This window comes from Denticeps clupeoides, chromosome 13 (assembly GCF_900700375.1).
Source record: "Denticeps clupeoides chromosome 13, fDenClu1.1, whole genome shotgun sequence".
NCBI lineage: Eukaryota > Metazoa > Chordata > Actinopteri > Clupeiformes > Denticipitidae > Denticeps > Denticeps clupeoides.
Genome location: NC_041719.1, coordinates 15,402,093 through 15,425,159, shown reverse-complemented (window position 1 = coordinate 15,425,159; position 23,067 = coordinate 15,402,093). Strand labels below are relative to the sequence as shown.

The window sequence follows — 23,067 nt, the reverse complement described above, 5'->3', positions numbered from 1 at the left end:
GTGGCCACCGAGGAGCCGGCTGTCTGGAAGGGCAGGACCAGCCTGTTCTTCTGCAGAGTACCGGCTGAGCAAGGAGTTGCATAGCAACAAGCAAGCTGGCCTGCAACAACGCTGGCCTCCCAGAGTGCCCACCTCCCCGAGAATGTGCTCGGCTCTTCAACAGCCTGACTCTACACTCACCTTTGTTCATTAATTACCTTCAACAACGTGCTTAGCAAGCATGGAGCCCCTTCGGAAAGAAGCCGGCACTTGCCGCCATTTCTGCATTCGTTAAATCGTCGTGTTAATACAAAGGACGGCAAGCTAACAATACAAGGACAATAATCGCTGCTCCTAGTCTTGGAATTGTTTTGAAAGGTATGTCAGGGCTGCCGTTCTCTCTCTGGTGTTTAGGCAGAATTGTGTTATTGTTCTGTATGTGTTTGAATCACCCCGTGACTGGATAATTTGTGTTTTTGTGCGCCGTCTGTCAGGCTGCGGTGAACAAATTAGCTGACGAGAGACACTGAGGGAGAGCTGACTGCTCGCGAGATGGTCCCATGCATCATTCTGTCAAGGAGCCGTTAGGGGAACCTTCACATACAGGACAGGTGAGAAGGTGACGGAAAAACCATCACCTATTGTATGGTTTTAACCACATCATTGTCACCAGAAAACCAGAAAAAGGGCTATGCACACATCCAGCTGCCTGATTCATCTTGACATCTTTTCAATTCACTGGAGTGTGTGTCAAGACATCAAAATGATAAAATACAAAAAAAAATAAAGTAAATTACAGTAACAATAAAAATATAAACCTATAAAATGTCATTAAGCTTGACTGACATCTGAAAACACTACTGACATAATGTAACACCCAACAGCAGCAAAAGTCCAAATAAGGTACAAGCAGAAAATGTGGTGATCATAGCCTACACCATAATGCCTGCAGTGAAAGGGATATTTCCTGCAGGGATCCAGGTCTCTCAAGCTCCTAGCCTCTGGCCCTGTGTATATGTGTCAGGTATACTGTTCTAAATGATTGATAAGGACATATTTAGATGCATTGTTCAGAAAACTCTTTATGGATGCATTACTGGGCAAGAGCGTGAGCTGTTGGTAAGAGGCTGAGATTGAGAACCTGAATCCAATGGGTTAAAAATACACACCCTGAAAAAAACCCACAACTACACACAAAAAAAGCAAAGTTTCACACAAAAAAATTATATATCAAAGGAATACAAAACAATCTGCAGTCCTTCAAGTAATCAAACAATGCACATCCAAAATCTGAACGTAAAAAGTTCCATACGAGAAAAAAGGAAGCAGTTTTTTTTCTTTTTCTGTTTCCAACTGGTGGTTGGTGGTGATAAACTAACAAAATGGAATAAAGGGAGAAGGAGGACAGGAAAAACAAAACAAAACTCAAGGAGGAAAAAAATCTCAAACTCAATCAAATGCATGTGACTTTCAGAAAAAAAAATGGGGAAAAAAGGATAGAAAAATCATTTAATCAACATGGACATCTGGCATTCGGTGAAGTTTTAATTACCTCTTTACGCCATAGGCCATATTAAGCAAATTGTCCAGCCTGCAAAGAGAAGGAGGGTTCTGGGGTTAATGCCAGGCAGATGGTCGACTCACTCAGTGGAACTAATGCTACGTCCCTGCCTCACTCAAGGAAGCAACCCGTCCAGCAATGAGCCATTACACTGGGAAGCCCCGGCAGACTGGCCAGAGAGCCATTCACACAGCAACAAAAACAGCAGGCTAGCGATGGCGCTATCACAGAGCCCCACTCCGCCACCCACGCGGCCCTCCGGCGTCCTGGACGCCTCCTCGTTTTATCAGGCTGCTGGGCTCCGTGGAGCTACGCTAGCTTCTAATCTGGGCTTCTGACTTCTGCTACAGGATATTCGTTTTATTATATCATGTAGGGGGGGTTGCAAAACTAATACATAGTTTTCTTAAAACTGTTTTAAGGCAAAAATAATAAAATAATGTGGATTAACAGAATATGGATGATATTCCATATTCACCACTGTGTTATGATTTTATGGCAATACGAGAAAAAAGGAAGCATAATAAAAATCCAAAATATAAATGATAACTTTGCAGAGAGGGCTGTAAGTGTAATGGCTTTTGTAATAGTAGGAGATGATGGACAATTTGAAGAGGAGATGATAAAAGAGGAATTCAATAACAAACAGAACTATATTGTGCATATGCAAAATTTGGACTCTTGAACATTTTGTATGTAGCTTTCCATCGGAAAAGAAGAAATGGTGCTGTCATTTCCGGAGGAACTGGCTGTTTGTCAGTGGCAGACTAATAGCGACACTGACCCAGTGGTCCAGGAAGAGCAGCCAGCTGCATTAAGCCAGATCAGGGATGGATCCAGTCTGCTTGGCCACTCAATGACCTTCATTTCTCACCAGGCTCTGCGCTGTCTCCTGTCCTATTAAGTCCTCTCAAGACAGCAGGAGTGCGTTTTGAAATGTATAATTTTTGGAATTTAAAAAATGTCCTCACACTCACACATGCACGCACACACATTCAATATGCTGCTGGCCTGTAATTGGTGAAGTTGTGGGAAGCATGGGGTGGGGAGGGAAGAAAATTAAAATAAAAGCCAAAGCAGGGGAGGGGAGGGGGAAACATCTTTTAAGGTACCAATTACCCAATTACGTGGGCCGGGAGCGAGCAGGTCTGCTCTGTGGGTGAAGCGGGGAGTTGGCCCAGCGGAGCTGTTTCAGACAGCTGCTCCGCAGACATCTGCAGGCCTGCCTGCAACCTGCCAGGCCCCCACTTCAGCTTTTCACACCACTCATGCCGCCTCCCGTACACAATAGCACCTTTGTGATGTCTCTGAACGCATGTAAATGGGAGACATCTCTTTTTAGCTGCCTAATGAAAATGCTTCCTGCTTCACATGTAACGGGGATAATTTGCTAATTGCAAGGTGATCGGGGGATTGTTAGGCATGTGATGTCACGGCTAATGCCTGTTTTCTTAATAGATGACTGGTTCTGAAAGGAATAAGATTAAAGGCCAGCAGGTCATGGATCGACTGTGAAGCAGGAACAGGAGCTGTTAAGGGCCCTTTTATCCACCGCTTTTCACTAGTGAAGGGCTGCCTCATATTTCAAATAGCCTTCTTCAGGAGGTAAGAGCTACACTGCTTTCAAAGACTCAGGTAAGGCTCCTTCACTGTTGGCGAGAGCCAGAAAAAAATGGACTTTATAACTTTCTGAGTCTCCAAGCTGAACTTCTGGACCATTTTTATGTTCATGCCAGTGAGGCTCAAAGGGCTGAGACTTCAACTGTAGTGAGAATACAAGTAGTGAGAAATTTTCTGAATAATATTGAAAGAATCAATACTTCAAAATTAAAAAAACATAAATCCAAATTCCAAATTCCTTTATATTGTGCTTCAATGACAACATCAACTGAGCTGCATGAACTCCTACTTTTTTATGATGTTGACCTATATTTTACCAGTCATTCATTTCCCCAAATTAATTGGAATTTCTAATTTTAGAAAAATTGGTCTCAAGACTTTGGACCTCACTGTGTTTAGGCTCAGATATTGTGCATAAGAATAGCCATAGAATAGAATTACTATGGTAGATTTGTAATGTATGGATGATGGTGAGATGTTAGAATGAGGAAATGTATTAATGAAGACAATGAAAACGACAGAACCCCACTGTCTCTTGTAAAACAGTAGCCTAATGTTCAATGTTTATATCTCTTTTTTGAGGGGAGTTCAAATTGACTTGGGAAACACAGATGGATATTTTCCATTCTTTCCCACAGCCCCACTTCATAATGGCTCAAAAAAGTGGCTGAGAGTTTCAAAATAGAAACAAGATGCCCAGCTACCATGCTCAATTCTATACTTATTTGCTTGTTTTTGTTAACCCCCCCCACCCCCCATTTACTTTGCTCCTCCACTGTCAACTCACAAGCTACAGACCTGGCATCCCAGCAGCTGCAGTTGGAGCATTTACCTGAACCTCTGAGCCTGGTGGTGGAGGGGGCCGGGGTATCGGCGGTTGGGGGACTGGTAGAGCTGAGACAGCAGGGCCTGGCTGGTCTTCTGGCTGGGATTGTTGGCGAACTTGACGGTGATTGGCTCGGCTGCGCCGGAGGGCTTCTGTCCGTTCAGCCCTTTAATGGCCTCCTCTGCCTCTATCCTCTTATCAAAGCGAATGAACCCCACGCCCCGCGAGCCACCTGTGGGGCCAGCACACCAGAAACAAAAGAGGTATACATTTACATGCTCTGTGTGTGTTAACTCGCAATAAACACTTCTGCTGGGTTTGATGGATACAAAAGCTTTTTTCATTGGCTTCCATAAGATCAAAACCGAATGTAATTTATGTGTGTTTGAGCAACCATGCTTTATAGCTGGACTGGAAACAACCTATAATATGAACACCCTATAACTGATCCAAATGTAAAATGCAAATGTAAATTATTTGTACCAGCAGCCCGTGCCAACTTTCAAGTCAAGTTTTCTTTTATTTTCACTGTACTGGTACAATGCGATATCATTTGGAGCAATTCAACAAAAAGTAAAACAAATAAGGTAATAGTACAACTGTAGAGCAAAAGTACGATAAAACGTAATAGAATAACACACACACACACACACACACACACACACACACACACACATATATAAAGACAGTACAGGCCAAAAGTTTGGACACACGTTCTCATTCAATATGTTTTCTTTATTTTCATGACCATTTACATTGGTAGATTCTCACTGAAGGCATCAAAACTATGAATAAACTTGTGTGTGCGTGTGTGTGTGAACATACTTAACAAAAAATGGAGACCTGGCCTCCACAGTCACCGGACCTGAACCCAATCGAGATGGGTTCATTGAATGAGAAGGTGTCTCCAAAGCTTTGGCCTGTACTGTATATAATACACATATAAAAGTAAGGTAAGATGATGTCACATTGAAAGGTAAGGTGCTGTTGAATTAGAGAATGTGCAAATATAAAGAGTAGAGTTAAATATAAATAGTGAGTGAATATGAAAACAGAGCATTAAGTGCATGAATATTTGCCTATAACCGATGGCAAGGGTTGATTAATATATTGTAGTAATCAGTGATTGCGTTATTAGGTACCTTATACACCATAAAGGTGACCAGCTACAAGTAGTAGCCTGGTCACATCTCGAGCTGTATATTTATTTTGGGTCATTTGCAATCATTATGAATTGGTGCTCTAGAGTTTACAATGTACGACCCATATCACAGCAGCACTGCTGAAATAATGATTGGTTTGTGAGTGTATTCGTATTTAACTTTTCGGAGTGTGAACAATACAAGTAGAAACTCAGTGAAAAGGAATTATCAATTATCACAGAATCATGGGAATTTATTTCGTTTTGATGGCACCACGCTCTTAACTCTACAGGTACAAGGTGTAGCTGTAGAGGCAGGAGTTCGTAATAAAATGGCTGCTGACAGTAATTTTCAGGGCCTGCCTTTGGCTTTTGTTCCTTATCTACCCGCCGTAAATTCGATAGCCTGTCATTTCTGCTTCCAAGGCGCCATCGCATCTTTCTGGAACTTTCTTATGGTTCAGATGAACAGCCGGGTGCCCCCAGCATTGCCAGTCCCAGTCAGTGAGGCTCGCAGTTTGTCATCCTTCTCCTGCGCTGAGCGAGGGATTGTGTGGCGAGGAACCAGCGGCTGCTCGCCGAGGTGGAAATGTGGGAGGCAGCGCACCGTGCTCGACTCGCCTCTCAGCCCAGAGCCCCCTTCTCGGCACGAGACGCACACGCTGATCCTTCACGTTAGCTGAAGGACACGCGCTAACAGCCGCCTTGCGTTCATTTCTGCAGTTTTCAAGGCGATGTTTTTTTGACCACCACCTGAAAGTAGACATTTTAAAAGCGAATCGCTGGCCGGGAGGTCGTTTTTGTTGGGCTCGTTTTAATGAGGCAGCTCCCTATTCGATGGGGAGCCGTGTGCGCTGACAGCACGCCAGTGGAGCCATTTGCATAATACAGTGTGCAGAGACTGGCATCTTCACGAGCGCAACCAAAGCACTTTTTATTGTCATTTCCCCCCACTTCCTGCACAATGCCGCGCACGCTTATTGATGTTTTCTGTTGCACCGTCGTATTGTCTATTCAAATCAGTATCTTTTGATATGTGCGGCCTTGAACACAATCTTGCCAATGCAGAAAGCTCTCGTTCAGCTTAATGCTGCATTATTTCCGCTCTGCGTCGCTCTTAACAGCCTTTCACCTTCACTTCACTCCACATCCCCACAACCTGCTTCTTCTTTTTTTTTTAATTAGGCCGACAGAAGTTAAAAAAGGGGGGAGGAAGGAGAAGCGGCCACGTGCATTATTCCAGTGGGACTGTAATGCGTAGTTAGCGCAGTGCCGGTGTGAAGCCGAGGTCAGCGCCGCTTTCCTGAAAAGACGAGTTGTGCGGGGAGGCCGCACGCGCCACGGCCTTTTTTTTCTCTCCCTGTCGCCGTGCAGGAATATAATTAAGGTGTGTGAACCATTTACTCAGACTATTTGTGCTGTTATTATTATTATTATTATTATTGTATGCACCTTTCCTCTTTACCCTGGCCCCACTCCTGCTTAAGGCCTGGCCTTTGTTATGTAATATCGGTGCCGTTGCCGGGGAAATTGTTAGATTTGATGCACTGCATGTGACTGCAGTGACCATAATGGGGAGTTGTGGGTGGCCTGCGGAGGGAGCCCAGGAACGATGAGGACTGCAGCGGGCCCTATAAAAAGGAAGGACTTGATGAAGGGGTAATTAAGACGCGTGGGTGAGGTTGAGGAGGTAGAGAAGAGGAAGGGCCGGAGGGGACTCTGTTTTTTGCGTGAGTTCTTGTGTGTGTGTGTGTGTGTGTGGGTTAATGCTTGATAGCTCTATTCGTTTTTTTCCCCCTTTGTCTAGATGTGTTAACTGAGTGGAAGGGGTGTGAAAACATGTATGCGTTTGTGCCCAGCATCACCTCTCACTTACAGATCGTCCAGCCTCGGGGAAGGCACTACAGTCACTGGGGTTAAGGCCAATCAAAAAGGGCCAGAAAGCCGTCACACGGCTATGCCTGTTAAAAGCGCGGCAGCACAATCAAACGCAGCTAATTGCTCACCATCGGCTACCCTGCTATCAGTGGCATTTTTATCAGGGCCGTTTGGGAAAATATCACTCACCCGCAAACAGTTAAATTATGCAAATGAGTAACTTTGTGTTGACTGTAGTTCCCTCTCACCACGAGCTTTCCCCACATTACCATAATGAGCTTCCAGCTGTTTTTTAACATCACAACAAAACAAAAAGCAAACAGGGAGGGAAAGAATAAAAAAGACGGAGGCTGCTGGCAACTGCTGGCTTCTGCACTTATCGCAGGCCACGCGGTGTTGGGCTAAAGGCACTTCTTCCTTTTTCTTCCCTTCGGTAATCACAAGCGCTTATGTAACTCTGTACCTGTACTTGTCGCGTCTCACCACGCATGTACGCGCCAAATGGCTGGTTTAATAATAAACCTGTCGCCATATGCGCCGAAAGTAGGGAAGGGCTGTGGCGAGGAGCTGGAGCTGCCCCTGACAGAGCTTTCCCACCAGTACGCCCCCACCGCTTCACTCTTCAGCAGTCTTGGTTAAAAAAGAAAAAAAAAAAAAAAAGAAAAACAGAAAGGATTGGAGAGAGAGGGAGAGAGAGAGGGAGAGAGGCAGAAATATTCCTCCGGGGAATCGGGAAAGATCTAAGAAACCAGGCTGTTAATGAAAGCCTCTTCTCCCTCTCTCTGCTCGTTCCAAACCTGAGCACTTTGCAGCCATTTCGTATTTTTGCTCTTTTAAGTGGCACCACCAACTGTACGGAACATTTATTAAACTCATGCACTAAATATATTAAGGAAAAAAAAAAGAAATCCTGCTCTTCACTTATTTTAGGGGCAGTGGTGGCCTAGCAGTTAAGGAAGCGGCCCCATAATCAGAAGGTTGTCGATTCAAATCCCGATCCGTCAAGGTGCCACTGAGGTGCCACTTAGCAAAGCACCGTCCCCACACACTGCTCCCTTGGCGCCTGTCATGGCTGCACACTGCTCACCAAGGGTGATGGTTAAAAGCAGAGGACACATTTCGTTGTGTCACTGTGCGCTGTGCTGCGGTGTTTCACAATCACTTCACTTTCACTTTCATTTGCAGGGGGGCGAGTGAGCGGTAAAGGGAAGAATGTCCTTGTTTTATGTAAGTTAGCTTGTGCTCATACAGATGGTGTTTGAAAAGGCACAGGGAGAAGGGACTTTGAAGAGGAGAGGTGCTCTAAACCTGAAAATGTGCTGAAAGGCACTGGTGCCATCTGTCTGCCTGTGTGTAGTGAAATGCAGAGGCAAAACGTGGCCTGTTTTCAGGCGGGGGACGGGGGGTCCATTTAATTTAACTGCGTCGTCATTGAGGCACATTATGACTCAATACCTGAATGAGAAAAAAAACAAAACAAGGGCACATACCATAAGTATCAGATTAAACCTGAGTAGCCTGAGTGACATCCAAAGGCAAGATAGTGGACTGGTTTCCCAAAAACACCATGCCTCCGCTTTTTTATATATTACTTGTCAAAGCTGTATAGTGTACAAGAGTGTAACTCTATACAGTGTAATATAAATAAACCAGGAATGCCATTACGTATCAATACGATCAGCTATTAATCAAAATTAAGGGTACGGTGATATGTATGGTCTCCCATGTCTTTGTAGGATGGAATAATGTTGTTGGAGACCACAAGGGGGAAAAATCTAAAGGCTTCACAAAATCTACAAGATTACATTGTGGTCAAGTGGACAGGTTATCACCACAGTGTGGTGTTAGTGACAAAATGAGCTAAAACGCATGTTAACAAACTGAGAACAAGGAGGAGGAATACATTTCCTGGATTATAGCCAACCTCCTTACTCAGTAAAGTGAACGTATCTATCTGTGTATCGGTAATGTGTGCAGGATGCTGTGAAAGATGCTACTGACATCTAAACATTTATTCTGCTTTGAACAGAGAGGGTTTTCCAAGGACTGCCCATGGGAGTGGTGGAGCAGCAGTCATTTTTCACTTAAGAAAAGCAGCTTGGAAGAGGCAGCGCTCTGGATCAATTGTATTTGTTCTCATTGACGGTACATGTATTGACTGCTGTGTGCGCGGCTCAGCAGCACCGCTCTGAATATTTTACTATTGATCAAAGTTTCACAGATATTATATTTGACCACACTGATGTTTAAACTGGTTGCCTCCACTGAACCTCATGATCGTACGCTTTTCTCCCAAGGCCGTGCCCGGCGTCCAGTGATACTCTCTTTTCTAGGTCCAGGTAATCTGTGTGTGGTATTGTTGGTCATCATCTATGATGCAAACATTTTAACACGTCGAGCAATGCATTAGCGAGACAGTGAGGGCAAATTTTCAGTCCATTTCAAGCTATTGTGCTTGAAGCTTTTTCAACGATTATTTGCCATTTAAAATGCCAGTCTTCCAATTAGGCCGTTTAATATTTAATAACCCAAAAAGAAAAAAAAAAAGGTAAATGCTAACACCAGGATCACACAGCATAAATTATTAAACTGAACAGCTCAGATTTAAGTGTTCTTAGCCATTGTGCAGTACTGATTTGAAAATGTGCACACATTACAAAGCTGCTTACGAGATTTGCAAGCAAGTCTGGTGTTGAGATATTTCAGGCGAACATCATACCATCACTATGCGCCTGAAACGACATATTCTTCACATGCAGCAGTAGTCAGTGGCCTGGGGCCTTATTAGTAGGTATGTAGTATTGGTTTGCAATTTTCCATATCATTTTTTTTTCCATTTGTAAAAATGTAATTATCTGTATAAGCCAGTATCGTTATTAATGCACGGCTGTGCTGAGCAGAGATTTGATGCTTTATTTATAACTGAATACAGAATGGATAAATGTCATATTCAACCAACCAAAATTCTGAGGCATTAATGCTCCATTTAAACACCTATTTAAACATGCATTTAAAGCTCTACTTTAAGAAAACGGGGAATACAATTAAATCAATACAATTTCAGTACATTTTTTTAGGTTGAAAATCCTCAAACAAATCGATCCTTATTAGTGTGATGTCTGTTGAGACTGACTGAATTGCACATTGCTTCGATGATGTTACTTAAGAAAGCCTCCATCTTCTAGTTTGTTTGGGTTTTGCCAACATATTTGTCCATGTCAGTCGGGGTGCATCTCTGCTCAAAGTTCCAGAAGAGTGTCACAAGAGCTCCAGAAGCTTGTGACAAGATTGGCTCTGGGATTCTCTGGAGCTCGCTGGTTTTGTTTTATATAACGTTGTGACTTCAGCCCGCTCTGTTTGTACTCGGTGATAGAGAGGCTATAAAAAGGACTCACCTCTTCAGATGTTTTTGTGCTTTATTGTGCTACCTACTGTGCTTTTCTATTTATTTTTTTAGATAGCCTATTCCAGGTATATTCACATCGCTGCTATTTTCACTGCATTTCCTTGTAATGGCCTTAATGGTGCTTTACACAGCATATTCTGTGTCACAGGGTTTGTGAGTTCATCATATATATACCTGATTAAAGTGTTGTTATTCAAGACCTACAATGCCTAAATGCCTTATAATGGAGAAAACATGATACAGGGTCTTAAGTGGTGTCCAGTGCCCCCGTGGAGAAGTGTTAAATGCAGTGCAGAGTGGAGAAAACTTGTTCTGCTTGCTTTCTGTTTTAGGTAGTCTGAAATGATTGCATTAATTAACACAAATGGTATATATGATGTTGGCCCTATATAATTCCAATAAGTCATTCAACTTTAACATTTAGTCTAATAATCAAATAAAAGCATTAACATTTACATTTAAAGCATTTATCAGATGCCCTTATCCAGAGCGACTTACAATCAGTAGTTACAGGGACAGTCTCACTGGAGCAACTTAGGGTTAAGTGTCTTGCTCAGGGACACGATGGTAGTAAGTGGGGTTTGAACCTGGGTCTTCTGGTTCATAGGCGAGTGTTTTACCCACTAGGATACTACCACCCATTAAATCATAGAATGGAATGATCAATATTAGAATGAATGTTACAATACACAAAAACAACAAAATATCTGTGGCAACATTCATGTAAGAATGGCTATTGTTAGTATGATGCATTTTCTGTTGGACTGAGAACCAACCTAGATGGAGACATTTTACTTCTTTAGAGCCTCTCTGAAGCATCTTTCTCACATGCTTTTTATAGCCTATGTGCATTTGGCGCTAACCGCTTGAGCAACCTAATGAACTCAGCTAACACCTGTTAGGTGCAGACAAGAGGATTTAGAGAAAATTCTCTCGTACTATCTCACCTCCGTTAAACACGTTTACCCCCTCACACTTCCCGACTCTCTCACACGTTCAGTGGCGTAATTCTGGGCCCGGTTCTCCTCTCGTGACGTGAAAATTGCATGCATATTCAGACCTCCCCCTAAATACCTCCTTGTATCTTAATCACCAGCAACTAAAATTTAATTAGTCATTAAAATTTCTCTAGCGGATCTCACACCCCGGGGGAGGAGTCACTGGGCCAGGCTGAGGCTAGATGTGTCAGGGGATTTTTTTTTCCCTGGGAGGTGGTGTGCATGTGTGCGGAGACAGTAAGCATGCGGTATAACTACGGTACTGGCTGTGTGGGGTGATGGGCTAATCCTCAACACGGCCCCAGAAACGCGTCTTATGAAAATGTGGGATGTGTCTTAGCAGGCCTGCGCTGTGGTTCACGAGGCCATCTTGTCATTGTTGTCAGGTGACTCCTCTTTGGCCTACTCTCCCTCTCTCGCGCTCTCTGTTCGCACGCTTCCTGGCACCAGAGGATCATCAAACAAACAAGCCCTGCTCACGCCACAGTCGCTCCCCCCGCAGGGTAGGACTCTAAACTCATTTATTACGCCCAGGCAAACAAGTGTGGGTTTCAGGACTGGCATGCACACTGTTTCTCTCATTCTGCTTCATCAGTACACATTACCCACAACACAGGAGCTGTGGTGGGGGGAGGGGCCTGGAAAATGGAGTTGGGAGTTATGCAACCACAGCCACGTACGAGCTCCAGTAGATGCGTGTATCCGTGTTTTAATTAATTATGCGAGGTATATTAGAGAGGTATATTACAGCAGATTTGTGAATTTGTATATTCTGTGCAAATTTAGATTAGCTATCCAGGGAAATATATTGCAAAATTATTAATGTTTTATGGTTCAGTGGCCATGTTATTAGACACCTCCACTTGCCCTCTTTAATAGAAACTACTCCATTTGTCAATGGCCAGTGGAGACCAGATATGATTAAGATGCTAGTGCATCAGTCAAAACAGGGCAGATTTTTAAACCTGATCTCTGTACAGGGTCCACCACCCTGAAATCAGATGGACTAGGGTCTCTAAATATAAAAATATATGGCGTACAGGGAATGCGTTCTTAATAAAAGTGCTGCTCCTGTTGTTACCTGTAACCTGGTCAACCAGGATGCGGGAGGTGATGATACGGCCATACTGGGAGAAGAGCTGCTCCAGTTCCTTCTGTGTCATGGTCTTCGGCAGGCCACTCACGTAGAGGTTTGCATCCCGAATGGAGGCTGAGCTGGGCCGTGCATATGACACCTGATTGGGGCAGAGGAAGAGGCCAGGTGAGGCACTATTACTTTATTGTCAGGATTACCAAATCTTCAGACCTGGAAAAGTATAGAAGTATTCTGATTCATTTCAATGCGTTCTGCTAGATACAATGTAGATAATGCATAATAAAAATGTAATTAGTGAATAAAAATATGATCTGCCTTTGGTGCCCTATGTGACCTTTACCAACTGTAAAAAAACATCAAAAGGGTTAAAGGCTGGTGACCGTGCAAACTTACTGACCCAAACTGTGTGATTTTACGATGTGCACTAACAGTTCTGCTCTTACATACTGAAACCATATTGACTGTGGGCATGGGTGTGAACTTGGAGCTCTCCACAAAAACAGAGAGGAAAAGTGAGAGAGAGAGAGAGAGAGCATCGTGTGGTTTTTGGCAGAGCCCCTTCCTGTGAAGCACGTGGGGGAAACATTCTGCTTCTGTTAGCTGTGTGATGTGAGTGTGAGCACACACATACACACACACACACTCCCCATGCTGCGAGTCTCCCATGTCGGCACCTTGGACAGCGCCTGCTCACACTCTTGCCCTCTCTCTCCGTCTCTCGCTCTCTCTCTCTCTCTCTCTCTCACACACACACACACACACACAAAATCAGCGGCTGTCAGATTGGTTGGAAGAGCCCTGAAAACACGGTGCTCTTCTCTGATCCACTCAAACGACTTCAGCACCTCCCAGCGAGACAGAGGCGCAGGCCCGGCCTGAACTTAAATATTTGACGAAGGTGAACGCAAAAGGACTGCTCAGATTTACAAAGGAACCTCTGCACACAGTAAGAAAAACTTTGATTGATTGATTTGGGTGTTATATATTAATCAATCAATCAATAAAACTAGGTTTATTGTAGCATACCGGGTACCAACCCATGAAGTAGCCCCCCTCGCAAACCTATGACCAAAGATGGATGAGCCAATGCTGCACCGTCATGTACTGGTTTTCATTATACTTCAATTTAGTTTCTAAATCTGAAAACCTTAAAATAAACGGTGGTCTCATTCAGTTCCTTTTCAAAACATGCATCTATGGTCAGGCTATTGATCCTCAGAAACCAGTCGGCTGTTCAAAATCATCCCGGCTATAAACGACTCGTCCTCGTTACTGCAGAGAGAATCGACTTTGCTGAAACATGAAGATTTAATGTTAATGTTGTTACCAGAGCTGTTTCTGCCAGTATGTAATATTTTCATTAAATCTGACATTTAGAAACACAAGCTGTCAAATACAGTTAAACCAAAGTAAGAGGGGTAGAGGCTGCAAACGGCCCTGTTAGTAAAACCCAGCAAATCCTGTAGCCGCGAGGGCAAACGGGTCTGATCTCTGCCATTACTTGCTCCTCCTCCGCCTCCTCCTCTCGGCCTTCCAAGACCCTCCAGATGTCTCTCCTTCCCATCAACACCTCGTCAGCCCGTGAATAAAACGCGCGCGTCTATGGGTTTGATCGTACTTGTGCGCGCGCGCGTGTGTGTGTGTGTGTGCATGCGTCTGTGCCACGTCCCCTTCAGCGCGAGGCTCTGCGCTTCTCACCTGCACTCCGCTCTCTCTCACCCCTGCGCGGTGGGGTGCGGCGAGACGCCTTGAAGAGGAGGAGGAGGAGGAGGAAGGAGGCAGAGGAAGCTTGCGTGTGAAAGCTAAGACAACACCACCTCGGTGTGTGAAAGTGTGTGCCCCTCCTCCTCATCCATTTATTTTTACTCGGCGAGAAGAGTGTGAGGGAGTGAGGGAGGGCCTCGGTGATGGACTGTTTGCCTGAAGGGTAGGACAGAGGGAATCTGAGGCAGGGAGGAGAGATGAGGGCCCAGCAGGCCCCCATACACTGAGGATACACACTCACACACAATAAGATGCATGCCTCTGCTGAGCCGGGGGCAGTGAACGGATATTCTGAGAAGATAATGACCTTCGACGCTCTAAAGATGAGCTGTAAAGGGGAGGTCATCATCTCAAGAAGAAGATGAAAACAGGAGGAAACAGGCCGACTTTGTAACATGAGCACATGAGCCCATTCCAGATGGGTGAGCCGGAGCCCAGGCGGGCCGGAGGTAGGTGGTATCTGGCGAAGGTGTGACCGCTGGTGTGTGTGATTGTGTTTGTGTTAAAATGGCAGACGGGGAATTTAAGTGTGAAGGTTGACGTGTGATGCTGCTTGAGTGAAGATCGTGGAGGACGACTGCATTCGGAGTTTTACTTTTGTAAGTCATAGTCCTCAACGACCAATAGGAGACCACGCCCACCCTAAACTTGTCCTGGTTTTCTGCTGAGGATGTGTGTGTGTAGGCAAGCTTCCACCACCAGTGCACCCCTCTGTGTCGTAGAAGAGATAAGGCAATGAGAAAGCATACACACACACACACACACACACACACACTCAAAAGCGGTGACTCATTGCAGCTCTTCTGTGCGCCACGTTGTCTGCGAAACCCGGGCAGAAGTGACCGAGGGTCAACACTGACTGTGTGACAGATAAATACACCCTTAAAAACACGAACAGAACACACACACTCGTGCAGAAACACACACTCTCACTCTGCCGCCACTGTCACTGCCTATACTGCTGCCTCTCATGCTTCTGAGCTCGCCGACTTCAAAGGCCACAGCGCCAGCTGTCTCACTCTTCTCCCTCTCTTCTTCTTCCTCCACGCTTTCCCCATCACTATGGCGACTTCTTCTTTCGGGCTGTCGAGGCGCTGAGGGGATTTTTTCGTTTTTTTTATTCATTCATTGCTCACAGTATGTGTGCTCGCGCTGGCGGCAGGAAAATCCGGTCGGATTATATTTGGGAGGAGGCAGTGGAGAAGGGTTTGGATTATTTAGGAGGATAAAATGTCCTGTGTTTACTCTGTGCCATGTGTTGTGGACCAGACGCAAAACAAAAGAGCAGCTGTGCAGGCACATTAACGTATCTATATAATTTAAATCAGATTTTCCTTTCGCCTCCGTTATCATTTGCCATTTAACAATCCCCTATGCGGGTTTTTTTTGCAGCATTTAAAAAAAAATAAAATATATATATATATATATATATATATATTTCTCTTACTTATCATGCATAATATTTCCGTGACATTAGCCTCTATTTTGACATTTGGAAATTCATTAGCATATCAATTACAGTACGATTCCCTCTTTCGTTCGCTCGCTCTTTTATTTCCTTTTCCTTTCTGCATGTTAATCAGGCCGTTCTTCTCCTCGCCCAGCAGCACGCTTGCGAGAGATGGCGGCAGCTGCAGAAATGAGCGGGTGGTGAATCAATGCGTCTCTCCAGCGGAACCCACTGACGGGGCTGACAGGTGAATGGGCGTGAAAAATGAAGAGCAGCGCTATATTGACTAATTGAAAAAAGTCAGCGATGCGTCCACAAGCTAAATTAGATAGCGTTCCAGTGGCATCCATGCCCCCATCTCATGCGAGGCTCTGTCATTCAACACAGACGACGTCAGTCATTATCTGGCGTGCTGTGATGTAGGGCAATATGAACATTGGTCTAAAACTCTCGATAACTGACTCTTTTGTACTGCTCTGTATGCTGTGTAGCCAATGACCTCGAGAACAACAGGGTCCATAGTACGTGTCATATTTCACGCTCAAACGTTTCGAATGATCAGTGTGTGTGCTGTGGTGCAACCCTGTCCATGTGACCGTGCGTCTCCTGAGCTGGTCCCAAGCCCAGGAAAATGATGAGGGTTGCATCAGGAAGGGCATCCGGCGTAAAATCGTATGTGTAGACAACCAGGACTGGACTGGCGACCGTTTTGTGGTGACCCCTAATGAGTGTGTGGTTGTAGTGCCTTGGGCCTGCAAATGCTTGGCAAACTAATACATGCTGTGATAAAATCTGCACAAGCAGGATGTAAGATTTGAACACTTTCAAATAACCAGTGAATAAAAACCAAACCAGTAAACAAGGTCAGATAAAATATTTTTTTAGAAAATCTGAATCAATAACTCATAAATACGACCAAGCATAAATAAATATTTACTTGTCATGTTGTGATGTTGATTAGATATAATAATGTTAATCTGTAATAATGATTGCCTTCCACTTACTGTGCATTTTCAACTCAAAACTGACAATCAGGATCAGAATTCCAGAATACTACTCCATAAATCCCCTACATATAAGCTGGAGTGGTGGACAGACAAGCAACAAAGACAGAGAAAGGGCACAAAAGGACGGCTAAAAGCGGCAAACACAGGTGGAAACGTACATAGGGGAGCAAAGGAGCCTGTGGCAAACACCGGTGTTTAATCCACGCCTACCGTCAAATGAGAATCAATTATTCATACAGATCTTTTCCTTTATTGTTATTTCATTAAACAGTAGCATGTGTTGGGAGGCTTACCTTGATAGTTTTGGTTTGAAGTCTGAGTCCGTTTAACGTGTTGATGGCTTTCTCTGCATCCTTTGGGTCAATGTAGTTGACAAAACCGTAACCAAGACTCTGCCCTGGAGAGACAGACAGAGGCAGAGAGGGGAGTTAAAGCTGACATCTCGGCATTTATCCCAGCTCCCATAACAAGCGTGTTTTAGCTTCAGGCTTGAGATACTGTACTACATATTTAAACGAAGAACATTTACAGTAATCTTAAAAAAAAAAAAAAAAAAAATGACAGTCTTTATACCAGATTTATTTTGACTTAACACCCTTCTCCCTGTCTCTGCTGTTTCTGAAGTTAGGCAAAGGCAACCGTCAGAAGCAATTTGATTTAAACTGAGCCTTCTTTAAGCGAAAAACGTCTGTGTGATAGTATTTCTGTGTCAGATCTTGCCACACGAGTGTCTGGTGTGTCTCAGACTGGGATCCGAGTGGAGTTCCTCATTAACTGGAAAGAGCTCTGCGTCCACAGTGCACAGACAAAAGTGAATTGCAGATGCGGTGTGGCGCTCCCTCTCCTCCAAATGCACAGCCCGAACCCTACAGCTGTGGGGATGCAGGAGAAGTCCCTCGTGTCACGCACCATGCCTGTCCCCCACTGGATTATCTGGGATTAGCGTGGCCTCATTGTTCATTTAAAAAAGGAAGGAGAATGCTGATGAGCTGCTCTTGTGAGTTTTGGAGGTATTTTAACTCCTTCGTCCTTTCGACCATCATGTTTTGCAGGTACAATTGTAAAGTTTCCTCATTCTTAAATTGCTCAGCACCCTATGAAAAAATGTGTGAAATGGAAAACTGGCCATTTATGTCAGCTCTTTACCACTTCCACAAATGTGTAGTTCTGTGGAAAGCTATAATGAGAAGTGTATTTTTCATATACATTTAATACAATGAAACTATAATCAATGTATTTGTATGGGGAACAAATTTAGGGTCACATACACACCTCAAAAGATGAAAGCATGATCCCTTTAAATGTTTACATCTTTGTATTCACTTTCTCTACATGCCTTGGTTGTCCACAGGTGAGGGAAAACCAGGCTGCAGCAGCTGTCTCCAGGCAGGGATCCCACCCCCACACTCAAAGCCAACCTCAAGCAGAAGGGCCAGCCCCAGTGCCAGACACCACACCCACACAGGTACAGAGCGAGTTCCGGATGAAAAAAAGATCTTTATTGTAATAAGCTGTACTTTTATTTATTTAATTCGTTTTTCCTCCAAAAGTAAAAGAGGGGAAAGATGAACTAATTAATCACTAGTACATTTATTTGTCTCGTTTAGTATCTGAAAATGAAATCTGCTCTGTAAAGCTTTGTACGCTCCACTTCAACTAAATTTCCAATTTTCCTACACTTGGTCCTCAGTAAGATATAAACATGTTACACACACACACACACACACACACACACACGACTGTGGTTCAAAGACTGTGGGCCAACACAGGCAAGCAGTTGGGACGCCGCTGTCACAACACGAGCTGCCTCTGCAGCACACAACACAGCAGGGCCAACACAGCCTGCTGAGGAACCCAGACACACACACACACACACACACACACACAGCAACACAGGTGTAGCACTGCTTCAGTCTCACCACACACACACACACACACACACATAGTGTAGCAGCTTCAACAAACTCAGACACGTGTGTTGTCTTTCTCTCAAGCAGCTACTCCTCCTGCGTTTATTCCTGGTATTGTTCGTATCTATTTTAACAGCATGACACATTTGTGCTTTGAATTTTAAATGAAAAGCTATGTCATCTTATTAGACAAACAAAGTCTTTCCTTGCTTTATGCCACAGACAGTGCTTTTTAGTCTTGTTATTAAATGTCACACAACATCGCTAAATACGTGACATTTCTGTCATTTTGCAGTAAATACTTATGTAAAATCAAGTTTATCAAGTGCAGATAACTGAGATACACGTTGATCCCCTTAACACCATAGATAATTATTGTTATTAATACAGTGATTGCATGCATTAACTCCCATTAATACACAGGATTACATATAATCAAGCTATTCAACAGAAAAGCATGCAAGTTGACATACGCGTTTTTGAGGAGAGTGCAATAAATGTGATGTACATATGTTTTAAAACTAAAGCTAACCCTGCCTATAAATCATTCTAATAAATCATAATCATCTTTTTGGGTCTAGCAGAGTGATTGTGATTGCTTTCTTTTACTGAAAATACAAAAGCTCCATTTTTGGTGTGTGTAGATAAAAGCATGTATGTCTTTGTGAAATTCTGAAAACCATAGTCTTGAATAGCTGAAAACCTTACTGACAACCGCAAAAACGGATTCAAGTATTTCGGCTAAACGTTTAGCACAGTCTATACTTCTGAATTTGTCTTTTGTTTCATATCTAAGGCCACTCTGTTGCCGTGCACAAAACAACAAAAAAGCAAATTCAGTGGCAAAAGCCATTAAACACCAACTATTGATCAGCATCTTGAAACAGGAAAACATCTTAGTGATCAAGAGACAAACTCATTAAAATACAAAGATAAATACTCTCTAATGGCAGGAGAGAAGGGAAAAATTGTCCTTATGCTGTTTAATTAGTCTAATGGATACATTAACTTATATATTTTAATTATCAATTAAAAGAGCAAGCCGACATGATGCATTGCTGTTTTAATGAGCTTTTAATGAGGCAAGATCTCCATTTTCCTTGACTTTCGATTCCCAAGCATGGCAGTCCCATCCGCGAATCTGGAAATTTCCGAAAGACGTTCACACGGTGACAGCGCCTCAATTAAAGGGGAATTTTTCACAAATAAACAGCTTACCGATATTAGTGTGGGCGGTGCTGATGAGCCTCTCATTGTGCCGGGGCTCTCTCGGAAGCGGGGGGGGCTAACGGTGGCGTGCCACACTGCGTGACTCGGGTTCACAAGGTGTGTGGTTGTGTGTGTGTGTGTGTGTGTGTCCGTGCGTGGGGGTAATTGATCTCATTATTTGTGACGCTACCACCATTGCGCCATAATACCACATAACAGCTGTCCTATTTTTAACTGGGAGTTGCAGCTGAAGGACAGGGACGGGGGAGAGACACACACACACACACACACACCTTCCATCTTTTTTCCTCCCCAGCAAATCGGTGCTATTTCCTGTGAGTGGCTTCGCTCGTAGGTGCTATGACTAAGCCATTATGGGTTTCCTGTGCAGCAGCGGGTTCCCGAAAGTTAGAGATGAGAAAATGGGTGTGTATCCAGCAGGAGTCCTGACACTTCTGAGGCTGCAGTAGCGCGCGCGCACACACACACAACATGTAGAGCACCTCTGGACGTGCTGTAATCCCACTTTCGGTGCCTGGAATGTGGCATTTTAGTTATTTGTGTGATTTGTTGTGATGGCCTCACCCACAGGGCTGTTTGGAGGCACTTGTGGTTGAGGCGCAGCTATAAATTACCAACCTCACATTCTCGTCTATCGCCTGCTGTGAATCATATTTTAACCAGGGGCTTTTTATCATGGATACAACCACCCCGGCGGGCAGCAGCCATCTCTTGGATAGCCAATCAAGAGTCCTACCCACATATTGCTGGCGTCAGAGCTCAGGCATCCAGATCGATTCCCAGATCTGAGGTACCAGCAGGAGAAGAGCTGGGATGGCAGCTTGTGGTGAGAGTATAGAAGTGAGTGGATGCTGCTGACCTACCTCGATGGTAACGATGCTGCTTCTGTAAGAGCAGTGCGCGTTTTTGTAGTACCAATAAAATGTATCCACATTCAGAATAAAAGAAAATTTCTGAAAACATCTTGGTCCTATTGCCACAAATTGGTTTAGCATTGCCTTGTGAAGGAAAGGTGCTTCTGGAATTCCTTACTCAGCAGTACAATGAAAATGGTTTTGAAGAACTGTTTTTGTACATGCAACCCTCAAAAAATTAGGACAGGATTCTCACAAGGTACCATCTGAAATAACACAACTGCATCACTGTAGTCTCAATTCAATTTTGACAAAAGAAAAGATTGATCAGATAACGCGGTTTACAATTTTTATAAAGTCATTTTTTGGGGGGGTGTTATTGATCACGCAACTACAAAACTACAAAGCAAAACTGAGGAAATCTGAAGCGCAGGTAAAATTGACCTCATCCAGCAAGTGTGTTATAAGGCTAAAATTGAATTCATAATGGTCTTAAAAAGCTCAGAGAAGCTTGCAGGAAGCCAGATAATGCAATAAAACTGTGACTGTTGTGCTTTCAGGCAGCCTTTAGATAACCGCCAAACCCACGTACACACTGAGCAGGAATTACAACACAGAACGTCCTTATTAACAGCTCATCAGGAACAACACGCAGGTACAGTTGTCATTGGCCAAGTGAAGCAATTAGGAAAAATAATTGTTGCTACTTTCATTTGATTCTGAAAAAGCGTTAACTGATTTAAGAAGCACAGTCGGTCCATAGGTTAGCAATATCTGTCCCCTCACTACTAATGATACATCTGATGAAATGCAATTTGCTTTCATCAAATTATGTGTTAAACACCTTGCCCTTAAATCCTTGTGTGGAACAACGCATAAAATGCATCACAAATGTCTGGATGGATTTGTTCTCTTCTTTCTCCCTCCTTGGCAGGGAAGCTACTACGCGCATTTTATACCCTGCAAACAGCGCAAATGTGGATCTCTCGCCATGCTCCTCTCTCTCCTTGGCAGGGTAGTGGCAGCTGTGATATGCAGGATTTTCCCACCCCCACGGCCCTGACGTCCGCCTCTCTCCGCGTGTATCCTCGGCTGCCGCGGGCCGTTTGGAAGGGAGCCGGAGTGCCGTGTGATGTGGAGGAGAGGAGCCCCTGTGAATCTGGGACACCCTGACTACGTCAGACTCCCACTGATGGAAGCGCTGACAACACCGACGGCGGCGGCGGGGGCGGGGCACCCGCCGGGAGCCCCAACCTCTCCGTCGCGCTCGCTTTTCCTCTCATGCTGTAGCCCCCGGGGCGCAGCGCACTCGGGGCCAGTGTACCCAACGCGGCCACCCCACCAGCTGCAGTAGCTGTCGATGAAGTTTAACATGCTGCCATCCCGCCGCGGCCCGAAATAATGTCACGAGCGTGGCTTCGCTCCATCTTCCTCTCGCTGTCTTTTTCCTTGTATTTTAATAAAGCTGGGATGTTGTGTTTACCAGCAAGAGCGCAATTCCCCCCCCATTTCCGAGACAGCGTTGGGAACTTTACTGTCGCACAATGCAAATGAAAGCTGAGCGCGGCTGATGGGAAAAGGAATTATTCGCAGATCATGTTCTCCCTATCAACCTGAAAATGCGCCGCGCGCGCACTTTAATATTTGCTCCTGCCACATGATCTCGGCGGTGAAAAAAGCCATTTAATTTCGCACGGAGAGGCCCGGTGCCTCATTGTGTTCCAGGTCACTTTTAATAAGCATCAGCAACGTAAAGAGTATTGAAATGGAAACACGGGAGTCTGTGCATATTTCATGTCCTCCGTGTCAGACAAATTGCCCGGTGTTTATACATAAAGGAGACAAGGCCTTCGTCCTCGAGCGAGAGTTCGCGACGGCTTCTCGCACGTTTCTCGCAAGGTGTTTCAAACCCGCGTATGCTTCAGCAAACATCAAGTGGCGTGAATTTTTCATGGACTACATCTGCAGTTTTTTTTTGTTCATTTTCTGTCTTTCTTTCTAAAAGTTTCTACAGTGTGTAGTTGTTTGGACACCCTACAGGGACAGCAGTGACCTTGTTGACGCCGCGGGTCTCTGACGGCCAGAACGGCGAGATGATGTGGGCTGTGATACCTGGCCGGGGTGCAGCACCGCCGCGTTTGATGTCGACTACGCGGCGTAAAATGTTAGGGGGACAGAGAGCAGCGAGAGGACCTTCTCTTGTTTGTGCCGTGCTGCTTAATGACAGCCACGGATTCGGTGAACTGGGAGAAAGTATTGAACAGGGAGATGGATGGAGGAGAACAAAGCCACGCGAGGAACGGGCCGGGCGCCGCTCAATTTTCTGCTCCTGTGGGAGCGTCGGGCC

General features: G+C 44.5%; 1 protein-coding gene and 1 long non-coding RNA gene across 8 annotated transcripts in view; one reads left to right on the top strand and one right to left on the bottom strand.

Annotated features, from left to right (window-relative positions):
* elavl4 (ELAV like neuron-specific RNA binding protein 4) overlaps positions 1-23,067 on the bottom strand; it is a 60,653-nt gene that overhangs the window by 6,070 nt on the left and 31,516 nt on the right. For 4 of the 7 annotated variants that reach the window (XM_029000382.1, XM_029000378.1, XM_029000384.1 and 1 more), the window contains exons 4-7: positions 17,020-17,123; positions 12,491-12,644; positions 3,993-4,227; positions 1,532-1,570 (exon numbers count right to left, since the gene is read on the bottom strand). In XM_029000382.1, the coding sequence (XP_028856215.1) occupies positions 1,532-1,570; positions 3,993-4,227; positions 12,491-12,644; positions 17,020-17,123 (532 nt within the window). The remainder of the gene's footprint in view (positions 1-1,531; positions 1,571-3,992; positions 4,228-12,490; positions 12,645-17,019; positions 17,124-23,067) is intronic. The other 3 variants (XM_029000379.1, XM_029000380.1, XM_029000381.1) reach the window with 3 other exon arrangements.
* Positions 172-3,095, top strand: LOC114801898 (uncharacterized). Its single transcript, XR_003751642.1, has 3 exons — positions 172-357; positions 474-590; positions 2,999-3,095. It is a non-coding gene; the product is annotated as an uncharacterized LOC114801898 (long non-coding RNA).